The 17,942-nt window shown below is 49.4% G+C and overlaps 8 protein-coding genes across 8 annotated transcripts; 2 read left to right on the top strand and 6 right to left on the bottom strand.

The window, feature by feature from the left end:
* Window positions 1-61: 61 nt before the first annotated feature.
* Window positions 62-867, bottom strand: F5J12DRAFT_375082 (uncharacterized protein). Its single transcript, XM_051739099.1, has 2 exons — window positions 650-867; window positions 62-603 (listed from the first exon to the last, which is right to left on the bottom strand). The coding sequence occupies exons 1-2, from the start codon at window positions 761-763 to the stop codon at window positions 268-270; spliced, it is 450 nt and encodes a 149-aa protein (XP_051603386.1). The 5' UTR covers window positions 764-867; the 3' UTR covers window positions 62-267.
* A 43-nt stretch (window positions 868-910) lies between these two features.
* Window positions 911-3,524, top strand: F5J12DRAFT_736695 (Bestrophin, RFP-TM, chloride channel-domain-containing protein). The gene is made up of 14 exons (XM_051742001.1): window positions 911-1,276; window positions 1,353-1,388; window positions 1,438-1,476; window positions 1,530-1,655; window positions 1,706-1,728; window positions 1,858-1,915; window positions 1,963-2,465; window positions 2,522-2,595; window positions 2,650-2,671; window positions 2,725-2,792; window positions 2,844-3,002; window positions 3,056-3,082; window positions 3,135-3,168; window positions 3,222-3,524. The coding sequence occupies exons 1-14, from the start codon at window positions 1,241-1,243 to the stop codon at window positions 3,292-3,294; spliced, it is 1,278 nt and encodes a 425-aa protein (XP_051603387.1). The 5' UTR covers window positions 911-1,240; the 3' UTR covers window positions 3,295-3,524.
* Window positions 3,404-4,400, bottom strand: F5J12DRAFT_903330 (thioredoxin-like protein; the record flags this gene model as incomplete). Its single annotated transcript, XM_051748390.1, has 7 exons — window positions 3,404-3,445; window positions 3,499-3,630; window positions 3,677-3,859; window positions 3,972-4,052; window positions 4,084-4,167; window positions 4,225-4,254; window positions 4,305-4,400. The coding sequence occupies 7 exons, from the start codon at window positions 4,398-4,400 to the stop codon at window positions 3,404-3,406; spliced, it is 648 nt and encodes a 215-aa protein (XP_051603388.1).
* A 92-nt stretch (window positions 4,401-4,492) lies between these two features.
* Window positions 4,493-8,096, bottom strand: F5J12DRAFT_375240 (telomere length regulation protein-domain-containing protein). Its single transcript, XM_051739100.1, has 6 exons — window positions 7,440-8,096; window positions 6,954-7,391; window positions 6,817-6,900; window positions 6,042-6,758; window positions 5,858-5,987; window positions 4,493-5,807 (listed from the first exon to the last, which is right to left on the bottom strand). Exons 1-6 carry the CDS (start codon window positions 8,086-8,088, stop codon window positions 4,799-4,801), a joined length of 3,027 nt encoding a protein of 1,008 aa, XP_051603389.1. The 5' UTR covers window positions 8,089-8,096; the 3' UTR covers window positions 4,493-4,798.
* A 783-nt stretch (window positions 8,097-8,879) lies between these two features.
* F5J12DRAFT_888886 (common central domain of tyrosinase-domain-containing protein) lies at window positions 8,880-11,882 on the bottom strand (the record flags this gene model as incomplete). The annotated part of the gene is made up of 16 exons (XM_051747292.1): window positions 8,880-8,915; window positions 8,974-9,683; window positions 9,742-9,886; window positions 9,941-10,023; window positions 10,074-10,100; window positions 10,155-10,179; window positions 10,231-10,245; window positions 10,310-10,327; window positions 10,383-10,485; window positions 10,535-10,618; window positions 10,677-10,771; window positions 10,824-11,001; window positions 11,055-11,158; window positions 11,209-11,263; window positions 11,315-11,324; window positions 11,384-11,882. 16 exons carry the CDS (start codon window positions 11,880-11,882, stop codon window positions 8,880-8,882), a joined length of 2,187 nt encoding a protein of 728 aa, XP_051603390.1.
* A 1,504-nt stretch (window positions 11,883-13,386) lies between these two features.
* Window positions 13,387-13,939, bottom strand: F5J12DRAFT_375479 (uncharacterized protein). The gene is made up of 2 exons (XM_051739101.1): window positions 13,780-13,939; window positions 13,387-13,730 (listed from the first exon to the last, which is right to left on the bottom strand). Exons 1-2 carry the CDS (start codon window positions 13,780-13,782, stop codon window positions 13,467-13,469), a joined length of 267 nt encoding a protein of 88 aa, XP_051603391.1. The 5' UTR covers window positions 13,783-13,939; the 3' UTR covers window positions 13,387-13,466.
* Window positions 13,940-14,069: 130 nt separating this feature from the next.
* F5J12DRAFT_714269 (uncharacterized protein) lies at window positions 14,070-16,058 on the bottom strand (the record flags this gene model as incomplete). Its single annotated transcript, XM_051740880.1, has 6 exons — window positions 14,070-14,446; window positions 14,502-15,086; window positions 15,119-15,445; window positions 15,514-15,619; window positions 15,679-15,768; window positions 15,852-16,058. The coding sequence occupies 6 exons, from the start codon at window positions 16,056-16,058 to the stop codon at window positions 14,070-14,072; spliced, it is 1,692 nt and encodes a 563-aa protein (XP_051603392.1).
* A 470-nt stretch (window positions 16,059-16,528) lies between these two features.
* F5J12DRAFT_804749 (uncharacterized protein) lies at window positions 16,529-17,867 on the top strand (the record flags this gene model as incomplete). The annotated part of the gene is made up of 6 exons (XM_051744509.1): window positions 16,529-16,937; window positions 16,992-17,054; window positions 17,107-17,212; window positions 17,285-17,340; window positions 17,399-17,585; window positions 17,642-17,867. Coding segments are annotated over exons 1-6 (728 nt in total), but the record flags the coding sequence as incomplete, so codon positions are not given.
* Between the last annotated feature and the right edge of the window lie 75 nt (window positions 17,868-17,942).

The raw sequence follows: 17,942 nt of genomic DNA on the forward strand, positions 1-17,942 counted from the left end.
CGGACCCAAGTAAGCACTATCACGAAGGAAGACCTGATTGCTCTTCTGCCTGTGAGCAGCTTCGCTCAGAATACTGACAGCCTGGCGGCGGCATGCGTCATCAGCTTGCGCATACAAGGGAAACGTCGACTTGCTGTTACGGATAATTCTATGCTGAAGGGTGGAGCTGATTGCGAGCGCTCCCGAAAGAAGAAACCGCAGATGGTTGGATAAAGGTACTTTCCGACGTCGACCTTGAAAGGATCGTCTGGTTACATAGCAACATCTTCAGCCGTGACTGTAATATGCCAAATCAGAACGTACTTGCAGGCTTCTCCAAAGCATCCTGGAATCACAACTGTAGTAAAACTCTAAATATATGTGCCTTGGATAACTTACAAGCACGCCAGACAACAATACGTAGGCAGTTTTGTCCCACTCTGCGTACAATTTGGGATCACCATGAATATATGCGTCAGACAGCTTCTCGCCGAGAATGTTGGAGAGCACTGCGGATGTCAGTTGTAATGCTGGGCCCGGATATGCATGGTATAGAGGCTGAAAAGGCTCTCGGAGTACTGATCGCAACTTCTCTGTAGCCTGAGGTGATGGCCGTGATGAATTCTGTGGAGGTATTAATATCGTGGATGCATGATGGAAACTATCCTACCAGAAGAACGAGACACGACACAATGTTGTCAACCATATCTTTCAAATGCTTGTTTGCAGCCTGTTGACCGACCAACTGACGCAGAAGGGCGACTGCATTTTCGATCGTAGACATGGAAATTAGACGTGAACCTGATAACGTGCCACGGACAACAGCAAGTCGGCCATACTACGCGTGACTGATGATTTCCATCATGTGACGGGCACGTGAAGCATGAAGTCATAAGTCTGTCTGCCTTTGGGAACCTTAACCGCAGTTGAAGCCAGTCGGGCAGACTTACGGGAATATTAGTACCGTAGCTACTCTACTACCACTTAGGTTTTGGGCTTTGGAGTACGACCTTGATATTGGTTCTTACACTGCACTGGCTAATTTTTAGTCCACCAATCAGTTGCTTCGGTACTTAGCATTACTATAGACCGATACCGTTTCTGGTGACCTAAAATCCTTCTCGACGACTTTGGTCTATTATAAGTACTGTTGGTGCCTGACAGGCATTCCCCGAAGTTACCAAGATACCAGTAAGCTGCACTTCTCATTTCCCTACGCTTGTCTGTTGCAACAGAGGACGCAACCGCGAAGCTGGCCAGGATGGAGTCAAGGCAAAACTCCAAGTTCCCTCTGAAGGTATGTGCGATGCTGCGCGCACGCTTTGCGTGGATGGCTGTGAGAAGAGCTAACAAGTACGACTGTACCCCGCTAGCCACCCACGATGATCAAGAGGCAGCACCTGCGCAAGGTAGGGACGAACAAACTTGGTGTAGAGGACGTACTGACCCTTTCTGCAGTACTCCTGGTTACCAGACGTCTTGCGTATTAAAGGGAGCGTACGTTGGGAAGCCAAATATGGGGAACACAAGCTTTTAACGGCATCCTTCAGATAATTACTCGCATTATTGGACCCGTGCTCACAGTGACTATATTCTCTGGGCTTGTGGCATATGTTTGGTCAAAGGGTGAAAGAATCGCGCTAACAAATTCTGTCGTTCCTTTGCTCTCCGTCGTGGTAGGCATCAAATTCCGGCGAAACTAGGGCAGGCTAACTGTTAGTTCAAGGTTGGCCTTATCCTCGTGTTCAGGTGGGCATTGAGTTGCTCGTGTTATGAATGGTGATCCTCAAAGGCACACGTCCGCCGGTTCTATGTCCATAGGAATGGGTAAGTGAAAGTGCTGATACGCAAGAAGACTGTCTGATTTTAGTCGTAAAGAACATCGTACGATCGTTACTGGGAAGGTCGGAAATGCTTTTCAACGCTCACTTCTAATGTAAAGAACCAATTCTGCAAAGCTACGAGGTCTGCTGACTCTGCTAGGTTCGCAACTTATCCCGGATGATCTGGGTACACGTGTCCCTCCCTCCCACTGAAGAGCAACCAACCCACATCAAGGGAAGGACACCGATTTCTACGCTCACAACTACCGAAGTCAAGCGCAGAAAAATGGAGGTACTTCAATGCTGCGTGGCTTTTGTCTATGCTGTCAAGCACTATCTTCGCGGAGAGGAAGGCGCTGAGTACGATGATCTTAACGCTGTCTTACCCCAGCGATTCGCTAGGTATGATGGACTCGGATACAACACCACTCGCGGAGGTGCTTCTCCGACGTCGTACGCTGCTACATCGGAGAACACCATTGGAGAAAGCGAGAGCATTCCACGGCCGTCACCCGATGCCACCAAGAGGATTCGACGAAAGCGCAGCAAAAAATTCTTGGATGGTCGTGCTGCTAAGTCGTCTACCCCTCTTCTCGGTGATTCCCACCAAACAATCGAGTTTCACCCGTACGCCGACCAAATGAGCATCCCATTGCCGCTGGTGTAGGTTCCTCGTCAATTTCACGAGGCAGCACCAGTTGACGTTCTCACTTTTGAAGTATTGCCCACGAGCTCTCTGGCGCCATTTTTAGGTTTAAACGCGATGGTCTTTTGGAGACTGTTGGTCCAGCTGGTAAGGTCTGTGCTTGATGTTGGTTTCGAGTCAACTTACGCTTTACACACGTAGGCACGAATGCTATGAGTGCCCTGTAAGCACGTTGAATTCCAATACCACATCCTGACCTTATTAACGTTCTACTAGGGTCCTGTCCATGGTAGACCAAATGTCCTCGATGGAAAGAGTAGCAAACACCCCAATCCCAGCCTCCTGTGAGTCAATAGTAGCATTGTCTCGATCCAGCTGATCTCGCACGCCTCAAGATGGAATCCATCTTAAACAATGCGTAACATTGTACTTGTTCGCGCTCCCACTGACTTTAATCAACGACATGGGTTGGAGCATGATTCCAATAGTAACAGTTGTTGCTTTCACTTTAATGGGCATCGAAGGAATAGCTGATGAGATTGAAATGCCATTCGGTACGTGTAATCCATCAAACGTGGACAACTTCTTTAAGCGACTTTCCCCGTAGGATACGACAAACACGACTTACCTCTCGGTATGTGCTTGAAGAGGTCGGGATCCTTGGTCTAACATCTCATATGTGGCAGATACCTACTGTGACGACTTAAGAGAGGAGATTCAGTGAGTAAATCGGTCTTGTAAGAGATTCTACTGCTCAGATACGTCTACTCCAGATACATGATCGAGAGACTTCCGGAAGGGGGACATGGTGCATTTGGTTATGACGATGGGGAAGGTGACGATTGACGCCACAAAAACGTAGGGTATTACTTGCGGACGCCCAGTAACATATCCTGTAGGCACTCCTTTTCGTGATCTGTGCATCACGAAATGAACGCCAGATGAGACATGGAATCTACTGAAACTCTGGTAGGCAAAATTCCCCCGGACCGTACGGCTGGAAAGTACTTGTAAACAGCAGGGACACATTGTCACTAAACTCAGCCAAACCTTTGATGTTAAGGCAGTAAGCCCTGCAGAGTTTTCGCTCGTCTGTCGCCCGCTCTGGGGACCTCGCCTGGGCTTTTCGCCTTTTGCAAATGCGTCTAGAACTTTCTTGGTCGTTTCCGGTGTCAGATCCTCCTAGAAAGATGTGAGTAATTATGTGCTGGAAGAGGAAGCGGCGTACATAGAAATCATCGTTGACGACCATCATTGGCGCATTGCTACAAGCACCCTGACACTCGACCTCGATCACGGTGAACTTCCCGTCCTTGGATGTTCCGCCAGGTTTAATGCCGCCCAAGTGGTCGCAGACGGTAGCGAAGGATGTCGGTCGATCCGCGCAGCATACATGGTGTGGTGGTGCAGACTTGCACGAAATTTTCGCCTATTGGCTCCCTAAGTAAAGTGAACTCAGTTAGACTATCAGCGGAATGTGAATGACTTATTCACCGGTTAAACATAGTGTAGAAAGTTGCTACTTCGTACACCCGCATAGGCGGCATCTCCAGAAACTTGGCCACATAATTCATTACACTAATACTGGTCCAACCCTTGTTCTGCTTGTTGAGCGAGGTGTAGGAGCGGAATGACAGCGGCCTTCTTGTACTGCTGAGGATATCGGGAGATGATTTCTTCGGCCGTTCTCAGATTCTCAGAGGTGAATTCGAAGGGAATCTAAATTTCCAGTCCAAAGTTTGTAATCACACAGAATACGGACCATGGGTAATTTACCTTCGGGTTGTTGTACTCGGTGTCCCGATGCTTGAAGACCTTCTCAGTGCCTCAGTTTCGCTCTACATCTGTTCACTTACCACGAACGACACGTCCGAGAGCCTCGGACAGGACGTAGATATCCCCCGAACTGTCGATGAAGGCCGTGCAGCCGCGAATCGCCTAAGAAATCTCATGGCCAGCACAGGAGTTGGAGGACGGAAGGTTAGTATGAGTTTATGTAGTGTTTTCGCAGTTGTAGTGAGTTATGTAAGTTGCTATTCCGATTCACCTCCCACGGTACTACATAGTAGTAATACGAAGTTAAGTGGAATCCGCGGTGCGTAGGCTTTCTTCTGCCTGACCAGAAGTTGATGACGACACAGCTAGTAATTCTGTAACGGATGACAAGCACTCCACGCCTTGTCTGGCTTAGCGATTGGACCAGTTTCATCGGCAGAACAGCGTTTTTCATGCAGTTCCAAGTAGTTGCGGGGAAGGCGAAATTTCTCATCCCACCAGAGGAGCAACCTTATCACGTCACAAACAAATCTGCCGGTCAATCCGCTTTGAACCAACCAGAACTTCCCTTGCATTATCTGACATCCACCATTGACCTTCTCCATCTGGACATTAGCTCCTGAAATTTGAGAACAACACCCGCTGCAGCTCTGCGTAGACCAACTTCGTGTGTCCCTCCCATTCCTTCGACGCGACCTCCACTATCAAGCACTTTGAACACTTCCCCTGCCCACTCCCCAACACTGAAAAGTAGCGCTGAGTGTTCTAGACTCAGCGTGCGACCGCCGTCTTGCTCCAGGGATCCATCCAGAATAATTATAGCGAGGTCCAAAGCGGACGTCAAAACAGCCGCCTCGTTCTTCTTCTCGCTATGTACGGTGCTCGTTTCTTTGGCTTGGTCGCTGAGAGCTGACGAGATTTGTCGCGACCCCAGAGTAACTGATAATTCCAGTGCCTCCGGAGCAATTACAGCAAGCCATTGAGGACCATTCCTGGCCGCATGCACTAGGATCGCAATGGTACGTAAAAGATGAGAAAGTATAACTGGGTTTAGGATGAGCCCAGTCCCAGCTCCGCGATATTGAAATAGGACGTCCCGATGTGCAGTTCGCTCCTCTCGAACCTGTTCGTCGCGCAGGAACACCCAAAACCGGTTGATGAGCGGCATGATGAAGTACTCAGCCGCCACCTCGGTGTACGTTATCGCCCTCGGGGATTGGAACTGAGGGAACACAGCACCATGGTTTGGCCGTTGGATCGTTTCAGTTACTGTACCAGCCTTCCTGATTCTTAACTGTCGCTCTCGACTAAACTCTGGTAGTTTATCAGTAATAGGTTCCCGGCTCTTGTCAACAGCGTCCCGAGTGATATCACCCAAGAGTAGTTCAACATTGTCCTGGAGCCGCGCAGCTGAATATTTCTGATGCAAACCAGGTGGTAACATTTTACTTGGGAAAGGCGAGGGCCGTGGGGAATAGGCAGGTAACGATGTTAGTTCTCGCGCTCCCATCGCAAGGGCGTTCAAGATAACAAACCGCTGCTCGGTGGAATATTGATTCTTGAAAAATTCCTCAATCACACACCTAACAAGTGGTTACGTGAGATGAGCTCACAGTCGATCGGAAAAACTCACGGTGCAGCGACCTTTGGGCAGCAAGCAACTAAAGCGATCATGATACGCTCCCTTTTGTCATCGAAGTCCTCGAGGTCATAATTGTTATTCAAAACAATAAATCCGTACACAAGATTGGCGGCATTTTCGACTATAACTCTAATGAGCAATGGTTCTGGAACTCCGTTGGTGGGACTGAACTTACCTAGCTCCGTTCCAAAGTCCCGCTTGCGGCGAATCAAATCTTCTCCTACGGTCAGAGCCATCTCAATTTTCTCTGCCTCGTGATTCTTTTCCTCCGAATTGAGTCCATCAGTACCGCGTACGAGCGCTCCAAGCTGTGTGAGATAGACTGGTCGTGGGACCTTCTTCGCACCAACATGGAGAGTTGGGTCTTGTTCGATCTCCAGCAACTCCGATGGCGTGGGTGACGAGGAGCTAGCCGAAGAAGAAGCATACCCAATCAACGAATCGTCGGAATCATATCCCCTGTCTGCTTCTATTTCAATATTCCGCGTACCAGAGAGTTGTGATCCAGCAACTTCTGACTCCAGCCGCAAGTTCTGCATGGGAATACTTTCGATTCCATCATTCGAAGAAACTGCCTCGTGAATCCCAGTGTCGTCCTCGTCTTCAAATAAGGGCTGTGAATCTGCATCCCTCCGAGTGCACAGTTCCCTCATTTCCCTCGCCCATCCTCGGCCATCATTGTCCCCGTCCCAGTCGCCAAAGTCGAGAGATCTTCCGACCCGACTTGATACGATTTCAGCTAACAACATACCACAGCGCCGGATACTGTTATCCGTGTGGCCTATATACGTTCCAATAGCCGAGACGAAAGATGCAGAGAGAGCAACAGCCTCCACCTGTGAAGATGAACAGGGGAATTGCGTTATCGAGAGAATGAGTAATGCAGACATGTCTGGGGCAGATAAATGTTAGCAGACCGCCGTCGTCACATGTAGGAGCAGATCACTGACAATGATGCTGAGATAGCAACGAATACTTGATGTGATCAGGATTGGCCCAGATACTTAAAAGGTCGGAAATAAACCCCTCCAGTGCTGTAGATGAACGAATGTCAGAACCACCCGGGTTTAACGAAGCAAGCTGTTACCTCTCGTGTTCCGGGAAATCCAACACACGAATACACGGGCATGGTTTTGACTCCACGTCCGAGTAAAAATTACAGAGGTAATGACTTGCCAGAGGTTCGTGTCTTCTGACGCTTCGCCTAACACGCATTGCAGCAGCAAAGCCTCGCGTGAAATGGTACCCCCACTACAAGCAGACACACCCAACGATGACTCCAGAGACGCAAAAAGTGACCCAACCACAGCTTGTTGTGTCAACAAGGAAGGCAGTGAGGACAGAAGAGTGTTCCATAATTTCTTATAAGCCCGCGAACTACTATTGTTCTCCCGCAATCTCTGCCGGATTAGGGGGAAAGATGACCGAAAGAAAGACGGCTGAGAGGGTGATAGATGTAGTTGACTTGGGAACATGCCCACACCAACAAGTTTCATGAATAACTGCGTGAGGAGCGATACATCATCTTCAACTTCATCAGAGAAAGTCCGAACTTGAACAAGGAACGGCTAACCTGGTAGGAAAGTCGATGATAAGGTGTAAAGCAGAAACTCGCACCGCACGCTCAAGTTATTGGTATAGTCTGACATTCCTAGTGGAGGGGGGACGGCACGACCCGCGAGAGCATTCGCGACCTTGCTTGGTACCGCAAACACGTCCCGGAGACAATCATCCCATGCCAACGACCTTCGCTCGGCGTCGAGAATTTCAGAGACAGTTTTGTATAGCCTGTCAATAGGATATTCCCTCGTGAGCCTTAGTAGGATGTCCAAAGTGATCTGTTGAGTCGGCAGCGAAAGGATGGTCGAATATGCACATAACGCAGTGATTCCGGCAGCAGTGGATGAGTTCGAGAAAGCATCGGGGCAGAAATACTGCTGGATCAGTGGCATGTATCCTTCCTCCTTCAGAGCCGGCTCCCATGTCGGCAGAATGGTTTCCAGAAGTATGCGCTGAAGCACTGGAAAGACTTTGGCGCCGTCGATAACTCCGTCAGAGCCACTGGAATGTGCGTAGTTTCTTCTGTACTGTGGAGGTAACAGCCTTGCCGCGTCCAATGGAATGCATAGCTGTCTGACCAAGTTATGGATGTCGTGGATGGGTGTCCGAAGGTCGTTGATGACATGTTGGATGGACATTTCTGATTTGGTGTTTGTAGACATGAGTGACGTCCATGCTTGGACCAGGCGAGTTTGGCCGCGAACGTCTTACAGTATCTTCAAGAACAACACCAAAACAATGAATGTAACTTGGTTTTGTATGAAACTACCAGCTTCTCTGATCACAAGCGAAATCTTATTAACTGTCCATCTCTACCCATCCACGACCAGCCGCACAGCACCAGAGCAATCCGTCGTCGTGCGGTTCCCCCGAAATATCTTCATGCATCCTTGCAGGGATTTAAAAATCCGTGGCTAGTGGGATAATTTTACCCATTGTATCGAATGAGAATAATTCTTTCAGGTCTTTGATGCTCGAGCTGTTATCTGATATATCGAGGGACGCCTCCACTCCTCCCAGTCAATCGTTTCTTCTGACCACCCCTTGGTTGTGTTGTAGTGGCGGAAGTAATTAATGAATCCAGGTGTAAGGATATTCGGGTTAGGACAGGTAATCATATTAGCATGCGCAAACGAGTTGACAAGCTTGATCGTGTGATTTGTCTTAATTACCGCGAAGAGCGTTTGCGCTGGTATTTGGAACTGCAAGGCGAAAAGTCCCAAGCCAGACCGTACGGCCGAACAACTCACTAACCACTTCGGCAATCGTTAATCATTGAACAAAGGGCTACATACTATCTTCATTCGGTTCCGTCTCTGCCTAAGGCAGGCTACAAGTTACAAGTAACGCGAGTGTCATACAGTCACAACGGATACCTCACAACGGCACAGCTGACAACAAAAATCTGGTACTTACACTACTCCCTGGCCCTTAAAATTTCGACACACCCAACTCAAGAAGCTGGCTTGACCTGGTGCTGCCAACCACTCTAGAAAAGAAGGCGACGCGTTAATCATCGTCCGTATACTTTACAGCGCTGGACTCACAGTGAACAATGAATTGTGCTTCTGCCAATCATACAGCTGCACAGGGTAGGTCTTGTCATCTGTCTTCTCCGCAACGGCCGCACTGAACAGTGTCACACCACTCGGCACGATGTTTGGCGGGGACGTCTGGTTTGGCGGCACAGTTGGCGCGCGCGTCCCACCCTGCGCAGTCGACACTACCTGGCGAGATGGATCCAACAACTTTCCCGTCAAACTCTGCGCAATTGCCTCTGTCGTCGTTTCCAGAGTTGCGTTGCCACCGCCAGCGCCGCTGACAATGATGTCGTTCAGAAGGGAAGGAGGAAGCGTTATAACGCCGCGGACCACGGTGTTCATTTCCCGTCGCAAAGCACAGGCCGTGCATGGCGAATAGTCCGGCCGAGTGAAAACCGTCACCGTGCCAATCAAAGTTTGGCTGCCACTAGTTTGATGCAATTCGAAGTGGTACGATGTATTAAATGCGTTTTCCGGAAGCTGGACCAGGACCACGAAGACGCGGTAGTTCTTAATCGCCTGGAAAGTCTGAGGAAGCCCAGCATCCGTGGGCGATGGAACGGGCAAGTGGCTCCACGCCTCCGTGTCTACTTGTGTTGCCGCTTGCTGGGGGTCGAAGCCGTAGTACTTGGCGATTCTTGCGCGACCTGCAGCGCGTTCGGCATCTGTCGCCGTCTGATCAACCTTAACACCCTGAAATTCTGGGTAGGAGTAGTCTGCAGTTTGGAATGTGGGTGAGGTGCAATACCGTGGTATGTCAGAGAAACGGCGTACATTTAGGATAAGCATTCGCATCTAAGAAACGGCATTGATCTGAGGTCCAGTACGTCCCATTATCATTCCTGAAAGGGTACAAATTCCCGCGAGCGCCATTAGGAAGGATTTGCTCATTATACACTTGACCAAAGGTCCCGCGTTGCTGCCAAGGGACCGTTGTTTAACACCCGTTGCCGAACTTAAGCAACCGACGAACCTGCGTCCAAGTGTAACTCACGCCGGCATCGACGTAGCCATCACCCATCCAATAGTTTGGGTAGCACCATTCCCACAGTGCAACTAATGGATGTTCAAAAATATGCTTCGAATGAATGTGAATTCGTACTCACTCAGCCTATCGACGTTGCTATGATGGACTAACAAGCTAGTTAGACACCTGTTCCACATGTTACAACAAACGAGGCACGCACAGAAGAAGATGGGATCGAAAGCAGCCTGGAGGTGGTCAACCTAACTTATATCATGTGTTTTTCCATTGTAACTCACATAATCTGGATCAGTCTAAACGTGCAGAATCATAGTATATCGTTTAGTTTGAGTAGAAGGTCGACATGACGGAACGAACCATGTCTCCATTTCCACCCTATGCACCATCGTATGTTAGCAACGGAAGAAACTCTGCTAGAAAAATAACCTACAATAGTGCCGTGGATAATACCATGGAGAGCTTCCAGGGATCCACTATTGAAGTAGTCTTCCTGCCTTTTTGATTCGGTCACTTCATTGGAGAATTCGTCGTAGCTGCGAGAATCAGCAGAGTCTTTTTTATCTATACGGAAATTACCCTCACGCAATTGCAGGATCCATCCCGTCTGGGAATGCAAACAGAAGACCTATCCCCGAGCTAAGATGAGACGCCTGTGACTCGATAGCACTGGGGAAAATCGCAGACAATTAATATGAGCCAAACACAGTAATTGAGTGGTTCTGACGTTTGGACTCCAGATATGTCAGTACCCCCCTGAGGGGTACTTGGGGCATGCCGATAAGTCCGCGTCCACTTCGAGTAGTATGCCGTCTGACCAGTCTACTCCGGGCACGAGTAAGCACTGTGGAAACGCTCAAATTCGAAACCTCACCGATGAGTTGTATACGTCTGCGAAGTCGTAAGGAAAGCCTTCTTGAAAGGTATAGTACGCAATGGGGTTCTGAACGGTCGCGGTTTGACCTCCCGGGAGCGTGATCACCACAGTGTCCTCGTAAAGTACGGCGGGTAACCCTTGTGCATTGGTTGCTGGATCAGCCCAGTCCCAAAACCTGTCCCAGAATGACTGTTACAACGTTTCATTAACAACTACATGAAGACGCACGGAAAGCGCAGTTGCTGGGCCTGTGGAACCCATTTCCCAACTTCTGCCGGATACTGTTTTTCGATATTGGCTGCGATACGGTCGGCAACGTTTCCGACTACTTGCTATGAGACGTGTCGGTACGGATAAGCGAAGAACGATTGAACCAACAAACCTCGATCAGCATCATGTACGGGCGGTGCCAAGTGGGGAACGACACAGATCCATGGCTTTTAAACAGCTTTAACTAGAGTAGCATATGACTGAATGAAACGACCTACTTGCAATAGCCTATTCCCAAGTGTACGAGACTTAGTACATCAATGTGCGGATTAGTCAAAGTGGCGCACCTCCAAACCTTGAAGGAGTGGGCAACGTATCCTTAGGATTATTCTCATCATAGTCTGCCACCCTCTCTTTCGGGGTCTTCCTATCCCCAGCGTACTCGCGGTAAGGCTTGCCATGAATCCCAGCAATCTCAAAGTAGGAGGCCGCTGGCAACTCGATATCTGGTAAGGTGATACCGAGAGAGGTGTCACGGACACCTTGGATCGCGGAGTAGCTAAGGATGAAGAGTGAGAACTGGTAAGGATAGCTCTTCTCCATGTCTGTGATGTGAATACGGTCATAAACGGCGCCTGTATTCTTACGCCCGACGACAGGGTAATAGTAAGTGGCTGTCCCCGGCGTGTTCTGTTGGCTCTCTTGCATAGCTATAGTGTCACTGGAGGTGAAGGATGAGGGGGTGCCCAAGGAATGACCGGTATTTATCTCTTTCGGGGACGACCAGAGTGAGTCAAAAAAATCCTTAAGGACCCCGTATTGTCGAACTCCAGGACTCCAGGGCATCGGGAACGTCCTTCCCTTCAATATCCAGCTTCAATTGAACTGATCAGGGGCACAAGCTGATTAGTAATGATCAGAGGAAGAAAAAATGAACAACTGATATGGAGCAGTAGGGGAGGACAGGAGGCAAACACTAGACCCAATATATACGCGCTCACGATCTAACGATCCCGATAATCCGACGGTTGGTGAGACGTTCCCATCGGCGATGGACAGTCCCAGGCCGCCAGAATCATGATGTGATTCCATGCTGCTGCTGCTAAGTAGAGCACTTTTGTCGAGTATCACGGAGCCAGGGTATGCAATGCCACATGAAACCAGTGACCCTGTTAATTTCGGCTCAGTCAACGTACCTAATATTACTTCACTATTGCCTCGTGTTCTGGAACGGGTGGGAATGGGCTACGTGACCACGGTAAACGGTGGCCGGTTGCGACACACTCAGTGCCTCTAATCTGGATTAACTATACAGGCAAAGTGATTTAGCGATCGCAAGGAGACTAGCCTCTGGGCCTTGCGAAGACCAGAAGCGAAATGCATTAACGGGAGTTGGTAAGTAAAACCCCCTGTTCGACCACTTGGTATGCAGTGGTCAGGTGTGCCCCTTCCGGGTGTGGTGCCTTCATGGATGTTGCCTATGGTGCCGAGGGTCTTATGGTTCGCAGACAAATCCACGTACTGTTAGCCTTCCAGAACTCTGTCGCAACCTATATGGAAAGCTGATTGAGTCACTGCCAATTTGGCTTCGCGAAAAATATGCCAGATTGATAACGGAAGCTAACCGGAATGTGGTAGCTTCGATGTTCTGACGGTAAGTACGTTAGTGTGCATACGAATCAAATGATGGTGATCACAATCGTGAAAAAATTCTCGTACCTGCTGCCACCAGGTACAGCACTCCTGCTGAGCGTGTCCATGTAAAGGAACCACATGAAACTGGCGTACCGCACTACTTCGTTTCGAGGCTCAGTCAACGTACACATCATTACTTCACCACTGCCTTGTATTCTGATTACGGAAAGAACCAAACGACCACGGCGAGTATGGTACTCCGAGGCGTCCTGGGATAACCTGAGAGCTAATAATAAGCTCCACTTCAACACATTGCTTCTGATCGGAATACTAGTGGCGAAAGGATGCATTGATGTAGCAGTCTTGCACCAAGCGAAAGAGGCTAAAGCTGCAGCGCCTCCTGTCTGTAATGTACATATATATGCTGCCCGTCAGGTGTTGATGCTGATGCCAAAAGACGAGTCAACTGGTCGCAGACTGAAGTTGAAAGTTCAAATTTCAAATTTCAAAGCTTATCGCCGCGCCAACCTTCTGACAGAAACCTGGTGCACCCCTATCACCGCTTTACCGTTATACCAACCTCCATTACAACTCACCGCGGGTACTCTACTACAACCCGCTGTAATATAGATTAGGATCTCTCCCTCTCTCTCTCTCTTCTATGAAAAGTCCTTATTGTTGGCAACATACTCCCCATCCCACGCAACTGTTAATACCTGATTCAAGACTATTAAGATATATTCGCTACTGTCGGGTGGCAGGGTGTGGCCGCGCTCTCTCCAGAATGCATCGCGCTCAGTAAACACCTCTCCGTCGTCGGTAGCGTGAGCTTGATCGGCGTGAACCGAAGCATCTGCAGCAAAGTATATCAACAATGACATCGAAGATCGTCACAATGACCTGTATAGGAGGGAGAGAATCAGCATGTTGGCCCGCGTGCCCACAATAAATCGTATCGTCACGAACAGTTGTGATGGCCCCGACAACGGTCATAACGACATTCGCAATGGCAGAAATTATAGCGTTGATGCCAGAGCCGATGGCTGAGAATATCGATCCCTGAACAAAGTGAGTGTACGTCCTTGGTTTACACAATGTGTCTACCTACCATGGTGGGTATGATGTGGTGAATGAGAGTATCTGGGTAACTGAGGGACTACATGGGAGGGATCCGAGGGTCTTTATGTGGTCCAGGACGGGGGGCCTGGCCACCATTCCGAGGTGAGTGACTGCATGACGTCGGTCGATCGCCCGCCATTACTGACGTCATGTATCCCAACGTTGGAGTGTCTCCATCGGTTTAGATTTACTAATTCGCGGTTACGCTGATCTTTTTACATGCAATATGAAAGCATACTTCGTTCACCAATCATTTCTTTATGGACCCATGCACAATCCTCATGCAGTGCAGACTCCAATCACTTTGAACGCCCCATTCGTCATCGCGCGGCCGACCCCACCTGTTTCCTGCCACGCCATGTTCCCGGGCTCTTCCCCTACCCTCACACCAACACTGGGTCCACGCACAACTATCTCCCCGACCGGATCTTCATTCTCCCTCTCCAAGTATGTGTCTTTCACGCCCCTTAACTTCGCTTCCACATTCACGCTCGGCCCGCCAACATGAGCTGGCTCGTCTCCCGGGGGAAGTACCTGTGCATCGAGCGCCTGTGTGGCGAACACAGGTCCACTTACCCAGGGGCTTACGTGTACGTTGATTATTGGAAGCGACAGTGCAATGCGTGCAGGGGTGAGAACTTCGCTCGAAATTGGCCCTGGTTACATAAAGAATGGTTGCTAAGAGTTCGCACCTAGCATACGTGTACGCACCTCCGCTAATAATAACAGCCTTCAATGCATTTGCCATACCACCCAAGACACGTTCCCGCGCACTGTCAAAAACTGTGCGATCCCACAGACTATCTTTACTGAGGAATCCTTCTGCGAATGCCGCTAACTTGTGTCTCCACGCGAAGGAATACAACCACGATTCTCTTGCGTGCTTCAGAATTGAAGATGTCAAATCCTCGAGGTGACCGGGCCCGATAAAGAGTACCGTCGGCTGGGGAATCGGGTGCCGCCTTGCAGAAAGCACGTCGGCAAGATCATGCAAATGTGCGTCGTCCGTCGGTGACTTGTTATCGCCAACTCGAGCAATATCGAACATTCTGGTTGAGTCGATTGTCGCAAAGCTCGTGTTCTCATACAAGGCAGTGTGAGCAATAGCACGTCCATATGGAGTGCTCAACGAGTGGTTTGACACGATGGTGTCGACACTAGACAGTGCCATCGAAGGTGGGAACAATGACCGAATGGCTGCAACACCAGATGTCATGTTTTCGTGTGTGAATCGCACAGCTTGCATCTGTCCAGAGGGTGTGTCAAAGAAAACGAGTGTATATGGGTCGTCAGGACCTAAATAGAACCGTCAGTACGATATTTTGAACAGAGGATGATCGACTGGCGTTGGGTAGCTGCTGGGACAGGTTCCGTTGTGTTGGCACCATCGGCTTCTATCTGAGCCCATGGAACGACCTCTATTTGTCTTCCAGCCTTTGAGAGATTTTGCCTTTCGTATTTCCCAACGACTATGATTTTATGATCATATTCCCGCGCGTCGTAGATCAGCTCAAGAAGAAGAGGGACAAAGTCCGCGTCGACGATAATAGCGGTGGGCGGGTGCATCTCCAGAACGCGAGACAAAAGTTTTAATGAACACAGTGTCATTGAAGCAATTGAGTGCTTAGCGAGTGCGAGGTCAGCAATGAGGAACTCTGGATAAGGACGAAGGAGGGATGGATGAACATCCATTTATCGGTAGATGATTTACAGAAAAGCGTACCGATACCGTCGTTCAGGAGAAGCAGGACATTGGAGTCTTCCTGAAGAATGCGAGAAATACCAATACCAAAGGTATTTACTCGTTCATTCAGCTGAGCATTCGTGATCTGGGGAGGGGTATAGTAAGCGACAAGCGATGACCATGACATTGACATGTACGACTTACCTTGGTGGACCAAAGCGTCCGACGGGCCTCAAACTGAGGGCGCACCATGTCATTCACGACATTGACGTCCTTGTCAGGCCTGATAGGAAACTAAGGGCCAACAACGAAGTCCCCCCACGTCGTGTGCGTCACTGGTCAGTCACGAAGAAATCAAAGACGAGGGCCAGACATACACTCCCCATGAGTCCTGTCGAATAGTTTCGGTATACGGGGCTCTCTCCAGGATGTCTTACACGACCCACGTCACTTTGGCGCCCCAAGAGGATGGGGTGCACCAGTGGTTGCGGCTTATAGAAATTTTGCAGCAGATAGACTGAAATCCCGATGACACCCAGGACGATGGTGAGGTCGTCTGTCACTAAATAATCTGAGAGCGGCATTTCGGTCAACGCCCCGAGTTATTATGCCTCGCTGTGGTACTGGTGTTTTCAAGTCGTCGGAAAGCAAGGCGGTTCCGTGGGCGCCAACATGACACATCAAACTTGTATCAAACCGACGGTTTATCCCGGATGTATGTAATGATGCCAGTGTTCTCCAATGCACCCGGCGAGCATCAGCTCTGTGCTGGCACCTACATCTGCAAAACTACCCGAGGGAATGAGCAGGTTATACCTGCCTCCGTTTGGAAGTGACTTGTCGTAAGACTCGCTAAGACACTTGTTGGCCAATGAGAGGACTCGCTCAAGTGCGAAAGAGCTGTTAACAGCCGCGTCGCGTAGCTGTTTCCCAGATGTAGAGTCGCTGCAGGAAAGTCTTATTTACGTGGACTCAATAGAACCCGCTACCGTTAAACTCGCACTCCTCCATCAAGTCCAGCAGTATACATGGATATAGCTTTGCAATGTTATATAAAGCCATTACAATGGTGAGCCCAAGCATGGCCAAAGGAAAATCAAGGAATATCAAGGTATAAGGCCAGTAGCGATGTCATTAGTGCAGTGCCCGCCTACTAGATACACCCTCCGCAGTATATTTCACTGGCTCCTCAGTTCCACCGTAGACGGGCCTACAGTGGTCTGTGCCTGTCTTTGCGCATGAGGTGTCCGTGCGCTTGCCCAGGTCACATGACAACATCATGTATGAGGCAATCTTTACCCCTGACTGTGTTTCGCTCGACTCCCTTCTTTGATCAGCTTGCTTTTTGTATTGCAGGCAGAGATATGGTCCGTGCGAGAAAGCCAGCTACGAAGACATCGCCTAGGAGGACGACTGGAAGGCCCCCTCAACCCAAGCATCCTTCGTGGACAGAGATGATTACGGTAAGTATCTCTCGTTTAATCAGTTCCTAATCAACCGCTACGGCCTGACTTTAGGAATGCATCATCACGACTCCGGACGGGACGCAGAACGGTGTATCTAGACCTGCTCTTAAAAAGGTCTGTCCGATTTTCAGTACGACGGGTCTTCAGCTGACCCACTGTCCTCCAGTTCGTCGAGTTTAATTATCAGCTGGCTATGAGCGCCACAACGACGAACCAACTCAACCGTGCTATTACTGCGGGGACAGAAAAGGGTAACTTCGTCCTCCCGAAAGGTCCGGCCCCCTCTCTGTTCTAGCTTCCTTCCCCGTTCTCATTCGACACGAATCCAACCGTGCTTTGGATAGGTCCATCTGGAAAAGTGAAATTAGCACCTGAAAGAATGAAAGGGACATCGAAAGAGGTAAGAGGCCCCCCCTCGTCCTCTTTTCTTCCATTGAAAGGGGTGATATAAATTTCAGAATGCGAAACCAGCTTCCAAGCAGGCTCCCTCTGCCAAAGGTTGCGGCTGCTCCACTTGCGAAGAAGACGGCCACCACGACGAAAAAGTATACATCCAGGGCGAAGAGAGGAAGGACGACATCCACCAGTACGGCCGGTCGGAAAGTGGTCAAGAAACCTTCAACAAGGCGTGCCGTAGCAAAGAAGGTAACCATTCATTTTCCTCCGCAGTTTCAGTCCGCTAAAATGCTGTCTTTTGGAAGGGTATAACGAGGGCTTCGCGATCCACAGGTGCGAGGGAAAACGCGAACTGTATCTCCCTCGAAGAGCAGGAAAAGAGCAGGTGCGAAATAAGGTGGATGCATTCTACAATTTTCAGGTCCAAGGTTCATTTCACCAGTACTGTTCCCTTGTAAGATTGATGTACACGTATCTCTCGTTTAGGGGTGCTGTCCCACCTTGCACTGACACTTGTATTAATAGCCTCACAGTGTTTTAGGTCGATTAATCTACGTTGTTTTGAATTCTGTTCACGCTATGTAGATTGATCGGGACGACGTCACA

This window comes from Pisolithus orientalis (genome assembly GCF_024613125.1).
Source record: "Pisolithus orientalis strain OTSU chromosome Unknown F5J12scaffold_4, whole genome shotgun sequence".
In the NCBI taxonomy this organism is placed as follows: Eukaryota; Fungi; Basidiomycota; class Agaricomycetes; order Boletales; family Pisolithaceae; genus Pisolithus; species Pisolithus orientalis.

What these genes read in the sequence shown, in the direction of transcription:
- F5J12DRAFT_375240 (XM_051739100.1), bottom strand. Translation starts at nt 8,088, where the DNA reads ATGTCTACAAACACCAAATCAGAAATGTCCATCCAACATGTCATCAAC. An exon ending in GATTTCCCGGAACACGAGAG is followed by an intron (nt 6,901 to 6,953) that starts GTAACAGCTTGC and finishes GTTCATCTACAG; the next exon opens with CACTGGAGGGGTTTATTTCC. An exon ending in TGCCCAAAGGTCGCTGCACC is followed by an intron (nt 5,808 to 5,857) that starts GTGAGTTTTTCC and finishes ACCACTTGTTAG; the next exon opens with GTGTGTGATTGAGGAATTTT.
- F5J12DRAFT_736695 (XM_051742001.1), top strand. Translation starts at nt 1,241, where the DNA reads ATGGAGTCAAGGCAAAACTCCAAGTTCCCTCTGAAG. An exon ending in ACGAATGCTATGAGTGCCCT is followed by an intron (nt 2,672 to 2,724) that starts GTAAGCACGTTG and finishes ACGTTCTACTAG; the next exon opens with GGTCCTGTCCATGGTAGACC. An exon ending in CAAACACGACTTACCTCTCG is followed by an intron (nt 3,083 to 3,134) that starts GTATGTGCTTGA and finishes CATATGTGGCAG; the next exon opens with ATACCTACTGTGACGACTTA.
- F5J12DRAFT_375082 (XM_051739099.1), bottom strand. Translation starts at nt 763, where the DNA reads ATGTCTACGATCGAAAATGCAGTCGCCCTTCTGCGTCAGTTGGTCGGT. An exon ending in TGTCGTGTCTCGTTCTTCTG is followed by an intron (nt 604 to 649) that starts GTAGGATAGTTT and finishes ATACCTCCACAG; the next exon opens with AATTCATCACGGCCATCACC.